We start from the raw sequence: 13,913 nt of genomic DNA, 5'->3' as shown, positions 1-13,913 counted from the left end.
GCCCTCGGACAGGACTGGGCGCCTCAGCCACGCCCGGCGCAGGGGCCGCGGCGCGGGGCTCACCCTGCCCTTCCCGCGCCGGGCGAACCGGCCGGCACCCGGAGGGAAGGCGCTCCCCAGAAGCAGCCGCTCTCCGTAGTCAGGCAGCTTCCGGCGCACCCCCTAGACGTCATCGCTCCCCGCTGCCACACGCTAGCCGTTTCCGTCCGGACTGGACTCAGAGCGCCGTGGCAGGCGCTGCGGAGAGGGCCCAGCCTGGCCTGGCCTCAGCGCGGCCCGCCGCCGCTGCCCGCACAGCCTGGACGGAGGCCGCGGCCCGTAGCGGCTGCCCGTGGAGCAGTGGCTGGGGCTGCCCGCGCTGAGGCGCTCCCCGCAGGCGGGGCATGGCTGCAGAGGAGTCTCGCTATCTGCTGGGTTACCCTGCTTCGGACTCTTACCTGAGGTGAGCGCGGGCGCCGCGACCTGTCGCTCTGGCGGGCTCAGGGACAGCGCTGACTGCCCTGGAGCTCGGCCGCGGCCGATAGCGGGGGGCGGCCGAGGCGAGCTCGGGGTCGAGCCCTCTGGCAGGCCCCCCCGAGCATTACCGGCCCTGGTAAGGGGCCGGAGGTGGGGGGGGCGTGATCCTTGTCGGCCTCTTCTGCCTCAGAGTGCAGAACAAGAAGCTGTACCTGGCCACGTTCGCTGCTGTCCTGGGACCGCTTAGCTTTGGCTTCGTGCTAGGCTATAGCTCACCTGTTATTCCAGAGCTGAGGAATATCAACGATCCTGAATTAAAATTGGACAGCAATCAAGCCTCGTGGTTTGGGGTAAGTCCGTATGATGCATTACCATTATGCGATTTCACTTGAAAGCATAGGTCAAGAAGTTGCTGCTTATATGATGAGGTCTTACTTCTCTTAAGAATGAGGGTAAATGCAGATCTTAATAATGAAATCCATTTTTTTTTTCCTAAACTCAGTGATTGAAATTTTTCCTGAGCAACAGTGCTGTTAGGCTCTGATAACACTCAGCATATATTAATAAATGCCCCTATTATGCGAACTTATTTTTGGTGCTAAAATGTCTTCTAACCATTGTTATGTTTCTCAACTGAACGTGTTAAGGGATCACAGAAAATAAACTTCTTAGTAAGTTAGTGCAATCCATCAACATGAGGAATATTTACTTTTTGGATACAGGCTGGACTTCAGGTTAGTCAAGATAACACAATCTTCAGGCCTTTAAAACAGTTTGAAAGGCCTGTTTGTGAATGGGCAGCTTTGTAGACAGATTAAGAAACAGTTACTGCTGGTTTTTTTTTCTTCATTGAAAGAGCTTTGTATGTAATATGAAAATTACTTGCTGTTCAATTGTGGTGAGTAGTGCTTCTTGACTGTTTTGATTAAGAAGTTAATGCTTATTTTGATTTTCAAAACACCTGCATACTCTTGCGCATTTTTTTAAAGGCTGCTATTTACTTTTCAGGATTTTAAAAGAAATTGCTGTCTGTTATTTATTTTTATATTTATTTTTATATATGTATAACAATTTTTTTTTTACTTGTTTTTTTGAAGTCATTAGTAACATTAGGAGCTGCTGCTGGAGGAATACTAGGAGGCTATCTTGTGGATAAAGTTGGGAGAAAGCTGAGTCTAATGCTGTGCTCAGTACCATATGTTTTTGGATATATAGTTATTATATCTGCTCAGAATGTTTGGATGCTTTATTTTGGACGAATGCTGACAGGCTTAGCTAGTGGAATTACTTCACTTGTTGTTCCGGTAAGTAAGATGTTTTTCTGGGGGTGTGTGCATGTGTGGTTGCTTTTTTGTTTGTTTGTGGGTTTTTTGTTTCTTTTTCCATAGCAGCATTATAGGTGGCTCAGGTGAAGTAACTGAATAACTGCAGCCAAGGCAGTCTGTGGATTTAGAAGAAACTGATTTTTATAGAATCATATTTTGCTTGGTTTTAATCATGAAGAAAATATAAATAAAACAAATTTTATTTCTTCTGGTGGCACTTCTGTACTATGCATTCCTGATACAGTGATGTGATCTTTCAGGTTATTAGTCCTTTATTTGATTGCTTCTGTTTATGTTCTACTGTAGTAATATTTATCTCTTCAAATTCCTCATATATAACATTGGGGGGGGCGTTCCCCCCCACATTAACAGCTGCTTCTAATAGTGTTATATTTCACCAAACATCTTGGTTTTGCAAATAAGCTATGGCTGCTCGCTCATCCTGGAGTAATGCCAAATAGTGCCTTCTGATTCCATTTAGCTGTTATCTTCTGAATATTAACTTTTCCCATGCGTTCAGGAATATATGTGCAGTAGGGAAACACAGATAATTCATTCTGTTGTTGTCTGTCTTCTCTGGTATTATTTGGCCTTTTGCATCTAGCTGAATAGGTAGTAGTGTGAAATAAACCATCTAGAATTCAAGTTTGTTTCTTTCCTGGTGGTTCCAGCATTTCTAGCTTTTGAAGTGAGATGCAAACTAAAAATCAAATTGTAAGAAGTACTCTTAATGAAGTATGGAATAAACGCTCATTCTTTATCAATGTAGATGGTTATGAAAATAAAATCTAAAAAGGATTCAGGGTGGTAGGGTCTAAATGATAATCTTGTGCAACTTTCTCTTGTTGGAAGCGTGGTTGCTTAGTCTGTTTTGTTGATGTCTTTGCAGGAATTCTGTCTGCTTTACAAATGACTGCTTTCTCTTTATTTCATGGAGCTGAGCTCTAAGTTCCCGTATGTAAGGGCCTTAACCCACAGCCAACAGTAAAAGATCTGTGTGACTGCAGTGATGACGGAGGAGAGTGTCATGTGTAATACCAAGTTTTTGTAGCTCTAAATTATTCTTGAAAAAAGGATTACTTTATTTCCTTCCAGAAAAAGTAATCCAAAATTGGATAGAAGTAATTATTAGATGTTTTCTCCCTATGTTTTAGGTGTATATATCTGAAGTATCTCATCCTAAAGTCCGTGGTATGCTTGGCTCTTGTGTTCAGTTGATGGTGGTGACTGGCATACTGGGAGCCTACGTTGCAGGTATTGGGCTTAGTGCTCTAGGTTACAAAAAAGAATTAGTACATGTAATGAAACAACTACACCAAAGAATTGAAAGTAAATGTTCATTTTTTGTACAACTAATTGATGTTCATAGTCCTCTTTCTTTTTGTTACCCAGGAATAAGACTAAAATGGCGCTGGCTGGCAGTGTTGTGTTCTTTTCCATCCTGCATAATGCTATTGTTCATGTCCTTCATGCCTGAAACACCAAGATTTCTGCTGAATCAGAACAAACGCTCGGAAGCCATAGCTTCTTTGCGCTTTCTGCGGGGACCATATGTGGACCATGAATGGGAATGTAGGCAGATTGAAGCTAGTGTTCAGGAAGAGGTGATGAGAATCTGATTTACTCTTAAAAAACTTTTTGTATGGAGTTAACATCTGAAAGCATATAGATGGGTTTTACCCAAGCTTACCAAAGCTTAGTTAATAACCTTTTCTACAAAGGGTGGCCCAAACCTGTTCCCTTATACAAATGATACTCAAGAAGCTAGTGAGATTCTTTGAATCTCTTTCCTCTGCCTTTCAGCTGCAACTGCTATCACCACTGGCTGCCATCAGTGTACATGAGTAGCAGTCATGCTCGTGATCTTGTTAATTATATGGCACCTATCTATTTTTTTGCTTTATTTAGCAACTTTGTAGAATTGTTCAATACCCCTAACACTAATTTCCTATTGTTTGTGTTGTATGAATGCATTTTCTCTTGCACCTCTAAAAGCAGCATTTAGCCTCTTGTGAGATGTGTGCTTAAATAGGCAGGTCTAGTCATTGAAGTTTGGTTTCTGCAAACTATGGATTCATTCATGTTAACTTTCTCTACAAAGTACTGTCAATTTCTGTCTCTAGAACCTGAGAAAAGGGGAGTTCTCAGATACTTCAAATGTAAACATTTTTACTGCTGAGGCACTTAGTTTTGCTAAAGGGAGGGTGGGAAACTTACTGAGTTTGAACAGATTGAAATGTTCTGAAGAAGTTTTGTTGTTGTTGTTGTTGATGTTCTTTGATTTAAAAGATGAAATTTTTCACCAAATCATTGCTTAATCTTTTTAACAGGGACTGAATTTCTCTGAATTTAAGAACCCCTCAATCTACAGGCCAATTCTTATTGGTGTGGCTCTAATGTTCTTCCAGCAAGTAACAGGCATTAATGCAGTTATGTTTTATGCAGAAACTATCTTTGAAGATGCAAACTTCAAGGTAATTGGGGTGTGTTTCCAAACTGACAAATGTCTATAATAGTTTCAGCTTAGTCAGTGCTATAGTAAGTCTGAAACATGTAACAAACTGAGTTGATAGTGATCCTGCCTGTGTCATAAATAACAGGGTTTGCGTTTTAGAGGGCTTTTTTGGTTTGGATTCTAGATACCCTCTTGACTGTGTTACATTGGCATACCTGAATGTTCTGGGTTTTTTTGGGGGAAGCATGTTATGTTTTGCTGTTCTGAAACTTCGATATTGATAGAAATTTCTATTATAGTCATTTCCTATATAAATTTTTTTAGTAGAGTTGCAGATGCAGTGCTTCAGAGAAAGTGAAACTATAGGAAAAAGTTGTGGTTTATTTTAAAGTTTATTAAGAGACCAGTATGTTGTGTTAATTGGTGATCTCTCCCCCCCCCCCCCCCCCCCCCCCGCCTTGTCTCCCCCCACCATTAATTTCTGTGGCATAGTTTGTATTCTTTCAGATTCAAGAAACAAATGCATTTGTAATGCTTGATAAATGATCCTCTTATCAGGCTAAAAAAGCAAATTCTCCTTACCTCTTTATTTCAGGACAGCAGAATGGCTTCTGTTGTTGTGGGTTCCATACAAGTATGTTTCACTGCTGTGGCTGCACTTATCATAGATAAAACTGGACGAAAAGTGCTGCTTTACATATCTGGTAAAACATGTTATTGAATTTTGTTCAGTAAGAAAAATTACTATATATAGTACCAAAAAGTGTCTTAACTGTTGGGGGAATTAAGTATTGCAATTTATGTATTTTTAAGTGTTTTGCTTTATATTTATAGTTTGCTATAACTATAGACTTAAACTCATAAGAGGAAACTATTGTGTTGTATATACATGTTGTAGGTGGAACCCTTGAAACTACATATGGCTATCTTTTTGTCTTTTTACCAGGCCAGTTTTGATTTTGAAATAGCTATGTCACTGAGACAGTTCTTACTACTGTGATAATTTTTCTGCTTAATAAGTCACTGTCATGATACAGTCTCATACCCAAGTTGTCAACAAGTGGCTATTTCAAAGTAATTTCTTTGTGGCTGCTGCTACTTTCATGGCACATTGTGGTGTTTAGTTATACAAGACTACAGTTAAAATTTTTAACTTTACAAGTAAATGTGCTAAAGAAAACTAATTCTGTTTGATACACTTGTTGTGCTGCATACTCAATAGTAATGACTGCTGTCAAGACTATAGTTTAGTCTAAACACAAGCTAGTGTTTAGAATGCTTGTCTAGCATCTTTCACTCCTGTCAAGGCCAGTGTTTATTTCCAAGAACAGTATTGTTTAGGAAACACTTCTGTGAGGGCCAGCATATCTTATATTTGGCTGACCAACTATGTTCTGTCTCTCAGAAGAATACCCAAGTGGCAATCAGTGACAACTTGGTTATTGCTTACTTTTCAGGGATAATCATGGCTCTCAGTACTGCATTATTTGGGCTTTACTTTAAAATGGTCCTTCCAAATCAAAACAACTCACCAAATCCTGATGTATGGTTCACTCTAAATTCAGCATCCCCAGGAACCGAAAGCAGCATATCCTGGCTTGCAGTAGTGAGCCTAGGGCTCTTTGTTGCTGGTAAGTGGAACAGACTTCTGAGTAGCCATTACACAGAACTCGGACTTTTTGATGAATGTGACGATTTTGTTCCATTTTATCACATTATTGATGAATGGAAATGAGTTATGTCTTTTGACAGACCTTTTCAGTGTATAACGCAAAGTTGGGCTGCGTGTTCACAACCCTGGTGATAGAGCTAGCAGCTTAGTTAAGCCAATTCCCTGAAAAATGAATTTATACCTCCTTATGCTAATAGTAAGTAGTAATTGCTCAGGTTTTACAGTCATTAATGGAAAAAACAGTCTTTGTTAGTGTCTGAGCCACACTGAATTCTGTGATGGTACAAAGCAGCAGCAGTTAGAAATGAGGTCAGTTCTTAAGCTTACCAGTTCAGAGACTTAGTGGCAAGAAGTTCTGCTTGTTGAGAATATTCTTGTAATTAATTTGATGTAAAATGCACTAGCGTTTATCATGCTGCCCTAAAATAACTTATTCTCTTTCCTTCTGGTAGAGGTACTGTTTTACTGGAATCATCCAAGAATCCAGAGTGAAAATTGCATCTCCCTTACTTGACTAACTGGGGCATCATTCAGTCTTCCCTTTAATACGTACTTGCATTTATTCTCTTCTGTTTGTAATTGCAGGTTTTGCCCTTGGCTGGGGTCCTGTTCCATGGCTGGTGATATCTGAAATCTTCCCACTTAAAGCTAGAGGCATATCGAGTGGTGCTTGTGTGTTAACAAACTGGATTATGGCCTTCTTGGTAACCAAAGAATTTCATGATTTTATAGTAAGCATTGTAAATTACAACCTGTATTTTCTTTTCATATGGAAATTTATTAAAGATGCTCCTGGGAGAGCCTTGAGCCACAGTCTTTTCTGGCAATATGGATCTGTAGTTGTAATACTGTGTTTTCTGTTGTTTCCCCTCCCTCAGGGTTTCTTAACATCCTATGGCACGTTCTGGCTTTTCTCTGCCTTCTGCTGCCTCAGTGTAACTTTTACAGCCTTTTATGTTCCTGAAACAAAAGGACAGACCCTGGAACAAATAGAGGCCTACTTCAGAAGATCCTAAGCCTAAGGCTTTTTATATTGATATGAAACCTTCACATCATGAATTATAGTGCTATGGTTGAAACTAACTGCATCACATGGCAGACATCTCAGTTACTAAACTTGCTATTGGATCATTTTAATGAATTTTGTAAAATCTGTTTTTTTGTTTGTTTGTTTGTTTTTAAAAAAAGTCTATAGGGATCTGCATACTCTCTGTAGTAAATCTCCCTTGTGTGGGTCTTGGACATATTCTTTTTCTTCAATTCCTGTGTTCTTTTCACCTGGTGCAGACTGACTGTAATGACCAAGTAAGAATGTTAAATGTATTGGCCAGTGTCTTTTTTCTAAAGATGTAAATTAAGCTCTAATTTTGTAAATAAATAAATTAAATTTCCTTGCTCCACTTTACCTTTCCCTTATGGCACATGTTACAGTGAAGAAATGAATGATGTAGCCTGGCTAATGCAGTATTTCACCTTTGTGTTGCTGCTACTATTTCTGGGATGCCTGGCCATGGAATAAGTCTGCTTGAATATGAATGCTTGGCTTTTATGGGTGTTAGTGTTAAGCTGGTGTTATTTTTTCCTATTGCTGTCAAGTTGGCTAGGAATGCATTTAAAGCACAAGATGAGTTGCAGCTCTTAGGAGGATGTATTTTAGAATTCAGGAAAGAGCACTGCTCTTTCAAAAGGAATTACAGGGTCTTAGAGACAGCGAGAATATACTCTTAGCCAGAAAAGGAGAAAAATTATCTTTTGTTGTGTTAATTTAAGGGGTAAAGATCTCCAACTGGAGCAGGTCTCTGAAAGTCTAAAAGATGCCTGGAAACACAAACCAATGTTGGATTATAGTTCTTGTCAAAGATGGGTAACGCTTAAGACACAAACACCAATCTTACAAGTATGCTATAGCACTTAAATGAATGACATCTCTGAAACAAAATTTCTAGAGAGCTCAAATGGAAACAGTAATCCAGAGCTGTCTGCAATAGTGTACTACCTCTTGTCTTTAATTTCTTGTCTGATGAACCAAATTTGGAAAAACTGTTAGTTCTGCATGTATGAAAGAAAGAAGTGAAGTCAAATTTATGGTTTATTACATATGAAGGAATAAATCATCTGTTACTCCTTCACAAAGGTGATAAATGGCACTTAAAACAGTTCCAGCTGCAACAGGACTGTTTCTATTTGGATGTCACATCAAAAACATGAACCATACACACTATCACATGACATTAAAAACAATGGTAATACATTGCCATTTAAGACAAGTGGTAGATAAAGTTTTTCATCACAAATGTAGCAACAGTCTTAACAATATGCAGTTACTAAATTACAAAGCAGTCTGCTAACATTCAAAGACTTAGTTAAAACTGACATTCCAGGTCGATAACACTTTTTGCATAAACCTTTATAGAGACGTAACATTTTCCATTCAACTGGATAAATACCTAATAGAGCTATAAACAAATATGCAGAAAATGATCTCTTAAATGTTCTCTCCAAATCATGTGCTAATAGCATGATTTCCAGTAGCAAACAGGAGTTAGTTGCAGGTCAGCAACAAAGCAAAGCAACTAGGCAGTATACAGGCTTTGCTGTGCTCAACTAGTAAGAGTAAAAATACTTTCTAACCTGCATGCAAGTACAGATGTTTGCTGCATACTGTCATATGAGCTTTCCTGTATTGTTAATATGCGGTTCTCAGGGTGAAATTTATTCCTCCACAAAATCAGGCTGAGCCTATCTAAGAAAATACTGCTTTAACAGAATTAGCAAGTACTATGCGTATGAACCATGACATCAAATTGTTAATAATGACAATAGTGTGGTACTCATTTTCACACACAGAAGTCAACAAAAATGATTCTGAAATACGTTATCACTTGCAGATGGGATTCTGCCCCCCCCGTCCCCCTTCCCTGTAAGATCACGTTATTTTAGATTCCTGTATATGCTTAGGACTTTTAATCCCTTAAAACTTGCGGTAAAGATTACAAATATACACACATATATATATGTATATACATAAATATGTGTATATATATTAAAAAACAAATTAAAACCCAAAGGATTCTATATCTCAAATGCGAACTAGGCCAACAGCTCTGGGAAAGCTGCTGCATCTGCAAGCACAAGTTACAGATCCACACTTCTAGGAAAACATGCATGAGCTTGAATCCATAGTGGCAAATATACGTAGAACAGCAGAAAGTAAATGTCAGGAGCAGCAACCTTGACCATGTATAACTGGTTATGTAATAGCATTACACTTCATGTGAGTGCTACCTGTCCCCTGCCCTATTAAGAACTGTTTAAATATTTATTCAGTTGACTGGCCTAGTACTAAAAAAAAAAAAACCAAAAAAAAAACCCCCAACACCCAAACAAAAAAACCCCTGTATTTTAATTTTAGTCTACCAAGCAATTACAAATGCTTGCACATATATAGAAACAGTCACATGAAGGCAGACAGCAAGCCTGCTATTCATTCTGGGTGCCACTTGCATCCTCTATGTTATGCATCGCAAAAAAACAACCAACAAAAAAATACCAAGAAAGCAAACCAAAAAAAAAACCAAAAACACAACACCCCACCCCAGCCCCAAACCAGGAAAGGACTGTAATCAGAACAGGTTCTATTTGTTCGTTGCAAACTAGGAACCTGAAAGTAACCATACATCTATTCAACGTAGAGTCCAGATCTCTCGCTACCATGAATAGCACCTAGCTCTTTCAAATTGCATGTGGGTCTTTATCTCTCCTTAGAAGTGTTTGTTTTGTTCCTTTCAAACATTTATAAAATTTATGTGTACTGCGTTGCCACTAGAAGAAAGAGCTGGACAAAAATGATTATTAGTCTGCAACAGTTCCTGAAGCCCTAACTGTATAGACCTTGGGAAGGACTCATCAAAGCCTTAGCCTTAAGAGCTGCATATTGTGTGTGTGTATGTGTGTGAAAGAATTAACTTAGCTTGTGTGTCTCGGGGCTCTTGAATCCTGTAATCCTGACTGTAATGCAAATGCAGGACAAAGATGATGAGTAGCTCAAAAATGTTGCATCCCCATTTTGAACAGACTCAAAATGCAACAACATGGCACTGAACAACCTGACACTGATGCTGTTCTGAATGGAGGGGTGTGGGTACTGGACTAGGTGAGCTGCAGTGGTCCCTTCTCAACTATTCTATGATTCCATGTGTCATTACCTGTGCTGGCAAGGAGGCAGAGTACATTCTGAATTAACTGCCTGTACAGTCTAGTGCTTGCCCCTAAGTAAATGACATTCCTATAATTTAGTCAGACTAAGGCACAGTGCTGAAGTGATGACAATACCAGAAGGGGTTAAGAGCCCCACTTCCTTCAACAAATCCAGCATGTTGGGACAGAAAACATTTCTTGCAGAATCAAGAATGGGCCTTCAGTTGAGCTTAGCTTGATAGCAAGTGTTCCACTTGGTAACAATTCTGCCTTCACAGAAAGAATTTCTTCCATCTTTCTGTAGGAAGACTTTTCACTATTCCTCTCTATTAGAACACCACCCATCTTACAGAGCTGTAGATTCAAAGATCATCTTTTCTCTCATCCATGAGATGGACAGCCACACCAGGAATGCAGGCTAAAGGCAGCTTTAACACAAGATGTGAAAGTAGGAATGCTTGTGCTTAGGGTGGACATGGCTACAATTTGCGCTCAGGACTGCTTTCTAAGTTTTAATGAGTAGATGCATGCACATGCTGGAAAAGCAGAAGGGAAACAACATGGCTCTAAGGCTGGAGTGAATGACAATATAGCTGTGTACATCCTAGTAGCCTTCCAACAAGCCCTGTCATCTGACACCTGTCTGAAGTAGGAGGGGTTGCATAGATGTATAAAAACCTTGCCCTTTATAAATAATGCACAAGAGCTTATGTATCAATAGCACTGGTTGACTTTTGTTTTGATTTTAATTAGCAGTTTGAATAGTATGGACCTAACACAATATTTTGAGAGGAACAATGGCTAGAAGCTAGTTCAGAGGATGCCAACTCATCATACCAAGAGGCATGTAAGTCATGGCAGTCTGATGAGACTGTTAAGGGCCCACAGAAACTACATCCTTGTACAGTGGATATTTGTCCAGTTGTGCCAGCAATTTCACATTATTGTGTGATTGTCCTGGTTTCGGCTGGGATAGAGTTGATTTTCTTCTTAGTAGCTGGTATAGTGCTGTGTTTTGGATTTAGTAGGAGAATAATGTTGAGCACACACTGATGTTTCAGTTGTTGCTGAGTAGAGTTTACATTAGTCAAGGACTTTTCAGCTTCCCATGCTCTGCCAGGTGCACAAAAAGCTGGGAGGGGGCACAGCCAGGACAGCTGACCCAGACTGGCCAAAGGGCTATTCCATACCACATGACGTCATACTCAGTATATAAAGCTGGGGGAAGAAGAAGGAAAGGGGGGACATTCAGAGTGATGGTGTTTGTCTTCCCAAGTAACTGTTATGCCTGATGGAGCCCTGCTTTCCTGGAGATGGCTGAACACCTGCCTGACGATGTGGAAGCAGTTGCTGGGCTTCCCTCTTCAAACTATACCAACATCGTGTTCCAGATAAGCACCATGAAGCTACTCTGAGCTGGTTTTGTCGAGCTTAAGCAATCAAGTGAATGAAGGCCTTGTTTTGCTTTGCTTGCGTGTGCGGCTTTTGCTTTAGCTATTAAACTGTCTTTATCTCAACTCACAAGTTTTATCACTTCTACTCTTCAGATTCTCTCTCCCATCCCACCAGGTGGGGGAGTGAGCGAGCAGCCGTGTGGTGCTTATTTGCTGGCTGGGGTTAAACCATGACAGTGATATTTTGTCTTTTGATACAATAAACGTGATAAAGATCTTCACAGAATTTGGTTCTTGTGGCTTGTGTCAAACAAAATTGGAACATTATTACCATGTCCTCTGCCTTCTACCTATACTCTGGGCTGCTCTCCTACAGTAAGTAGGTAGTAAACTACATATATATGACCCTAAAGCCTCAGCTACCATCTCTAGGTGTCCTATAAAACAAATGTTGCCTGGTCCCTTCCAACTTCTTTGCTAGGTCTAATATTATCCCTACATCCCTGCAAGACATGCCGACTAATTACAGAAGCAAAAACTCGAGAAGTGGCAGCCTTGTTATGGCACTTACTGCATACATTAGGAATGAAGACAGGTAATTTTTTTCCAGGGTTCAGATTGTTCCTGTCCTATATAAGTAATAGTCTGTAGATCTGGTAGTTCCCATTGTGACCTGCATAACAGCTTGCACCTGACCCATTAAGTCAAGCTATAGCATAAAATTCAGGGGTGGAGTGGGGGAGGCAGTTGCTGGGCTTCCCTCTTCAAACTATACCAACATCGTGTTCCAGATAAGCACCATGAAGCTACTCTGAGCTGGTTTTGTTGAGCTTAAGCAATCAAATTTATCTGTACTCCTTACAGTTCTTCTGCTGTTTGTTAGTATTTGCTAGATGTCATCAATGCTGTGATTACAGGCAGACCTTCGAAGGTTCTCACACACACACTCTCTCTCTCTCTCTCTCTCTTGCTCTCGCTCTTTACGGCAATACTTTATAGCCACTGCTGTGGTTCTGGTTAAAGAAGGTAACTCTTGCTTTATGGCCCCTCTTTCTATAATCACATCTTGGTTATGATCCAAATGCCACATCTATATGCATCCTGACTACCATCATAGCCAGTGGTCAAGCTTTCCTTATTCTTGATCTCCCTAGTGCTCCATCTCTAAGGCTTGTCTTTCAGGACACCTAAATATGTTTGTTCAGGTTCTTCAAAACAAGTTTTAAAATCTCCATATATTGCTTCAACTGCTATCAAACTATTTAGTCATGTTAAATCATGCTAGAATAGCACAGGTGAACATCTGCAATATATTTAAAATCTGATATTCTAACAGTGCAAAGCAAAGTTTCCAGCTAAAATTCCATTTTAAGTAAAGCCCCAGTTTGGCAACACACTGGTACAGTCTTCAAATGAACACCGACATAACAGAAATTAAATACTATATTGAGAAATCCGCCTTTGGAAAAAGGTGGTGCTTTTGCTTTCTAAAAATATCTAAGTGCAAGCAGTGCTCCCCAAAGTGGATTTAGTTAAGTCCACAGAAGTGTTTACAACTTCCAGGAGAATAAGCACCATGTGATACTTTCAGATTGATTTTTTTTTTTTTAAACCTTAGCTGCCCAGATAAATAGGACAGGGTAAATTAACACAATCTCTGGAAACAACATTCTCAAAAAGAATTACAAGCTCTTGCAAAGACTTTGAGCTGGCACTTCCTTTTAGATGCTTATTAAGGTTCACCCCATGCATCTATGGGTGCAAAAATACTAAAATAATAGTAGCCACTGGTTAATATTGCTTCTGCTCCTAGATTAATTACTGTTGAAAATAATTGCTTCTTTCCTTGATTAGCCACTCCAGTTGAGAGTAAGAAATGATCCTTTCAGATAAGGCCTTGCATATTTTCTTAGGTGGAGCAATTAAGCCATTATATACAATAAACTGGGCAAAAAAATACTTTGCAAAAACAGTTTTACACTCAGACAGACTGAAGCAAAAGGCACACATCTCCAGATGGTCATGCTTGGACAGAAAGTGAAATCATGACACACGAATGGTATTATGAAATAAAATCAAGGATACAGAAGTATTTCTACATATAAAACAAGACATACTTGCTAATAAAGCTAAAATCTTCATATATAAAAAGCCTGGAAGCATCACGCTTTCATGAAAAACAACAACAACAAAACCCAAACAAAACAAAACCCTTTCAAAATACTGTTTAAAATTGATTTTTGGCATAGAGGAAAGGGTTAAAAAATAATCAAGCTTTAAACATGAAACCCTGTCCTTTAACATAACGAAAGATCTAAGATGACTATTTCATCACAGAAAACTAGCTTCTTAGCAGTGAAATTTCAGTCTGGATCCAGTTAGAAAAAATATTATTATCTGGAATAATGACTTAT

At 39.6% G+C, this 13,913-nt stretch overlaps 1 protein-coding gene across 4 annotated transcripts; it reads left to right on the top strand.

Moving 5' to 3' along the window:
- The first annotated feature begins 66 nt into the window (after positions 1 to 66).
- On the top strand, positions 67 to 12,048 carry SLC2A8 (solute carrier family 2 member 8). 4 transcript variants are annotated; one of them, XM_082327798.1, is made up of 10 exons: positions 68 to 442; positions 647 to 806; positions 1,554 to 1,760; positions 2,936 to 3,035; positions 3,174 to 3,385; positions 4,112 to 4,255; positions 4,832 to 4,940; positions 5,694 to 5,867; positions 6,494 to 6,612; positions 6,787 to 12,040. In XM_082327798.1, the coding sequence occupies exons 1-10, from the start codon at positions 384 to 386 to the stop codon at positions 6,922 to 6,924; spliced, it is 1,422 nt and encodes a 473-aa protein (XP_082183924.1). In that variant the 5' UTR covers positions 68 to 383; the 3' UTR covers positions 6,925 to 12,040. The 4 variants fall into 4 exon arrangements, with proteins under 4 accessions (XP_082183922.1, XP_082183925.1, XP_082183924.1 ...); XM_082327797.1 differs by having other exon boundaries at positions 6,494 to 6,639; XM_082327796.1 differs by having other exon boundaries at positions 67 to 442; positions 6,494 to 12,040.
- Positions 12,049 to 13,913: the final 1,865 nt, after the last annotated feature.

This window comes from Platalea leucorodia (genome assembly GCF_965183815.1).
Source record: "Platalea leucorodia genome assembly, chromosome: 15".
Taxonomy (NCBI): domain Eukaryota; kingdom Metazoa; phylum Chordata; class Aves; order Pelecaniformes; family Threskiornithidae; genus Platalea; species Platalea leucorodia.
Note: the sequence above shows the minus strand (reverse complement) of the source record. Positions and strands in the feature narration are given on the sequence as shown.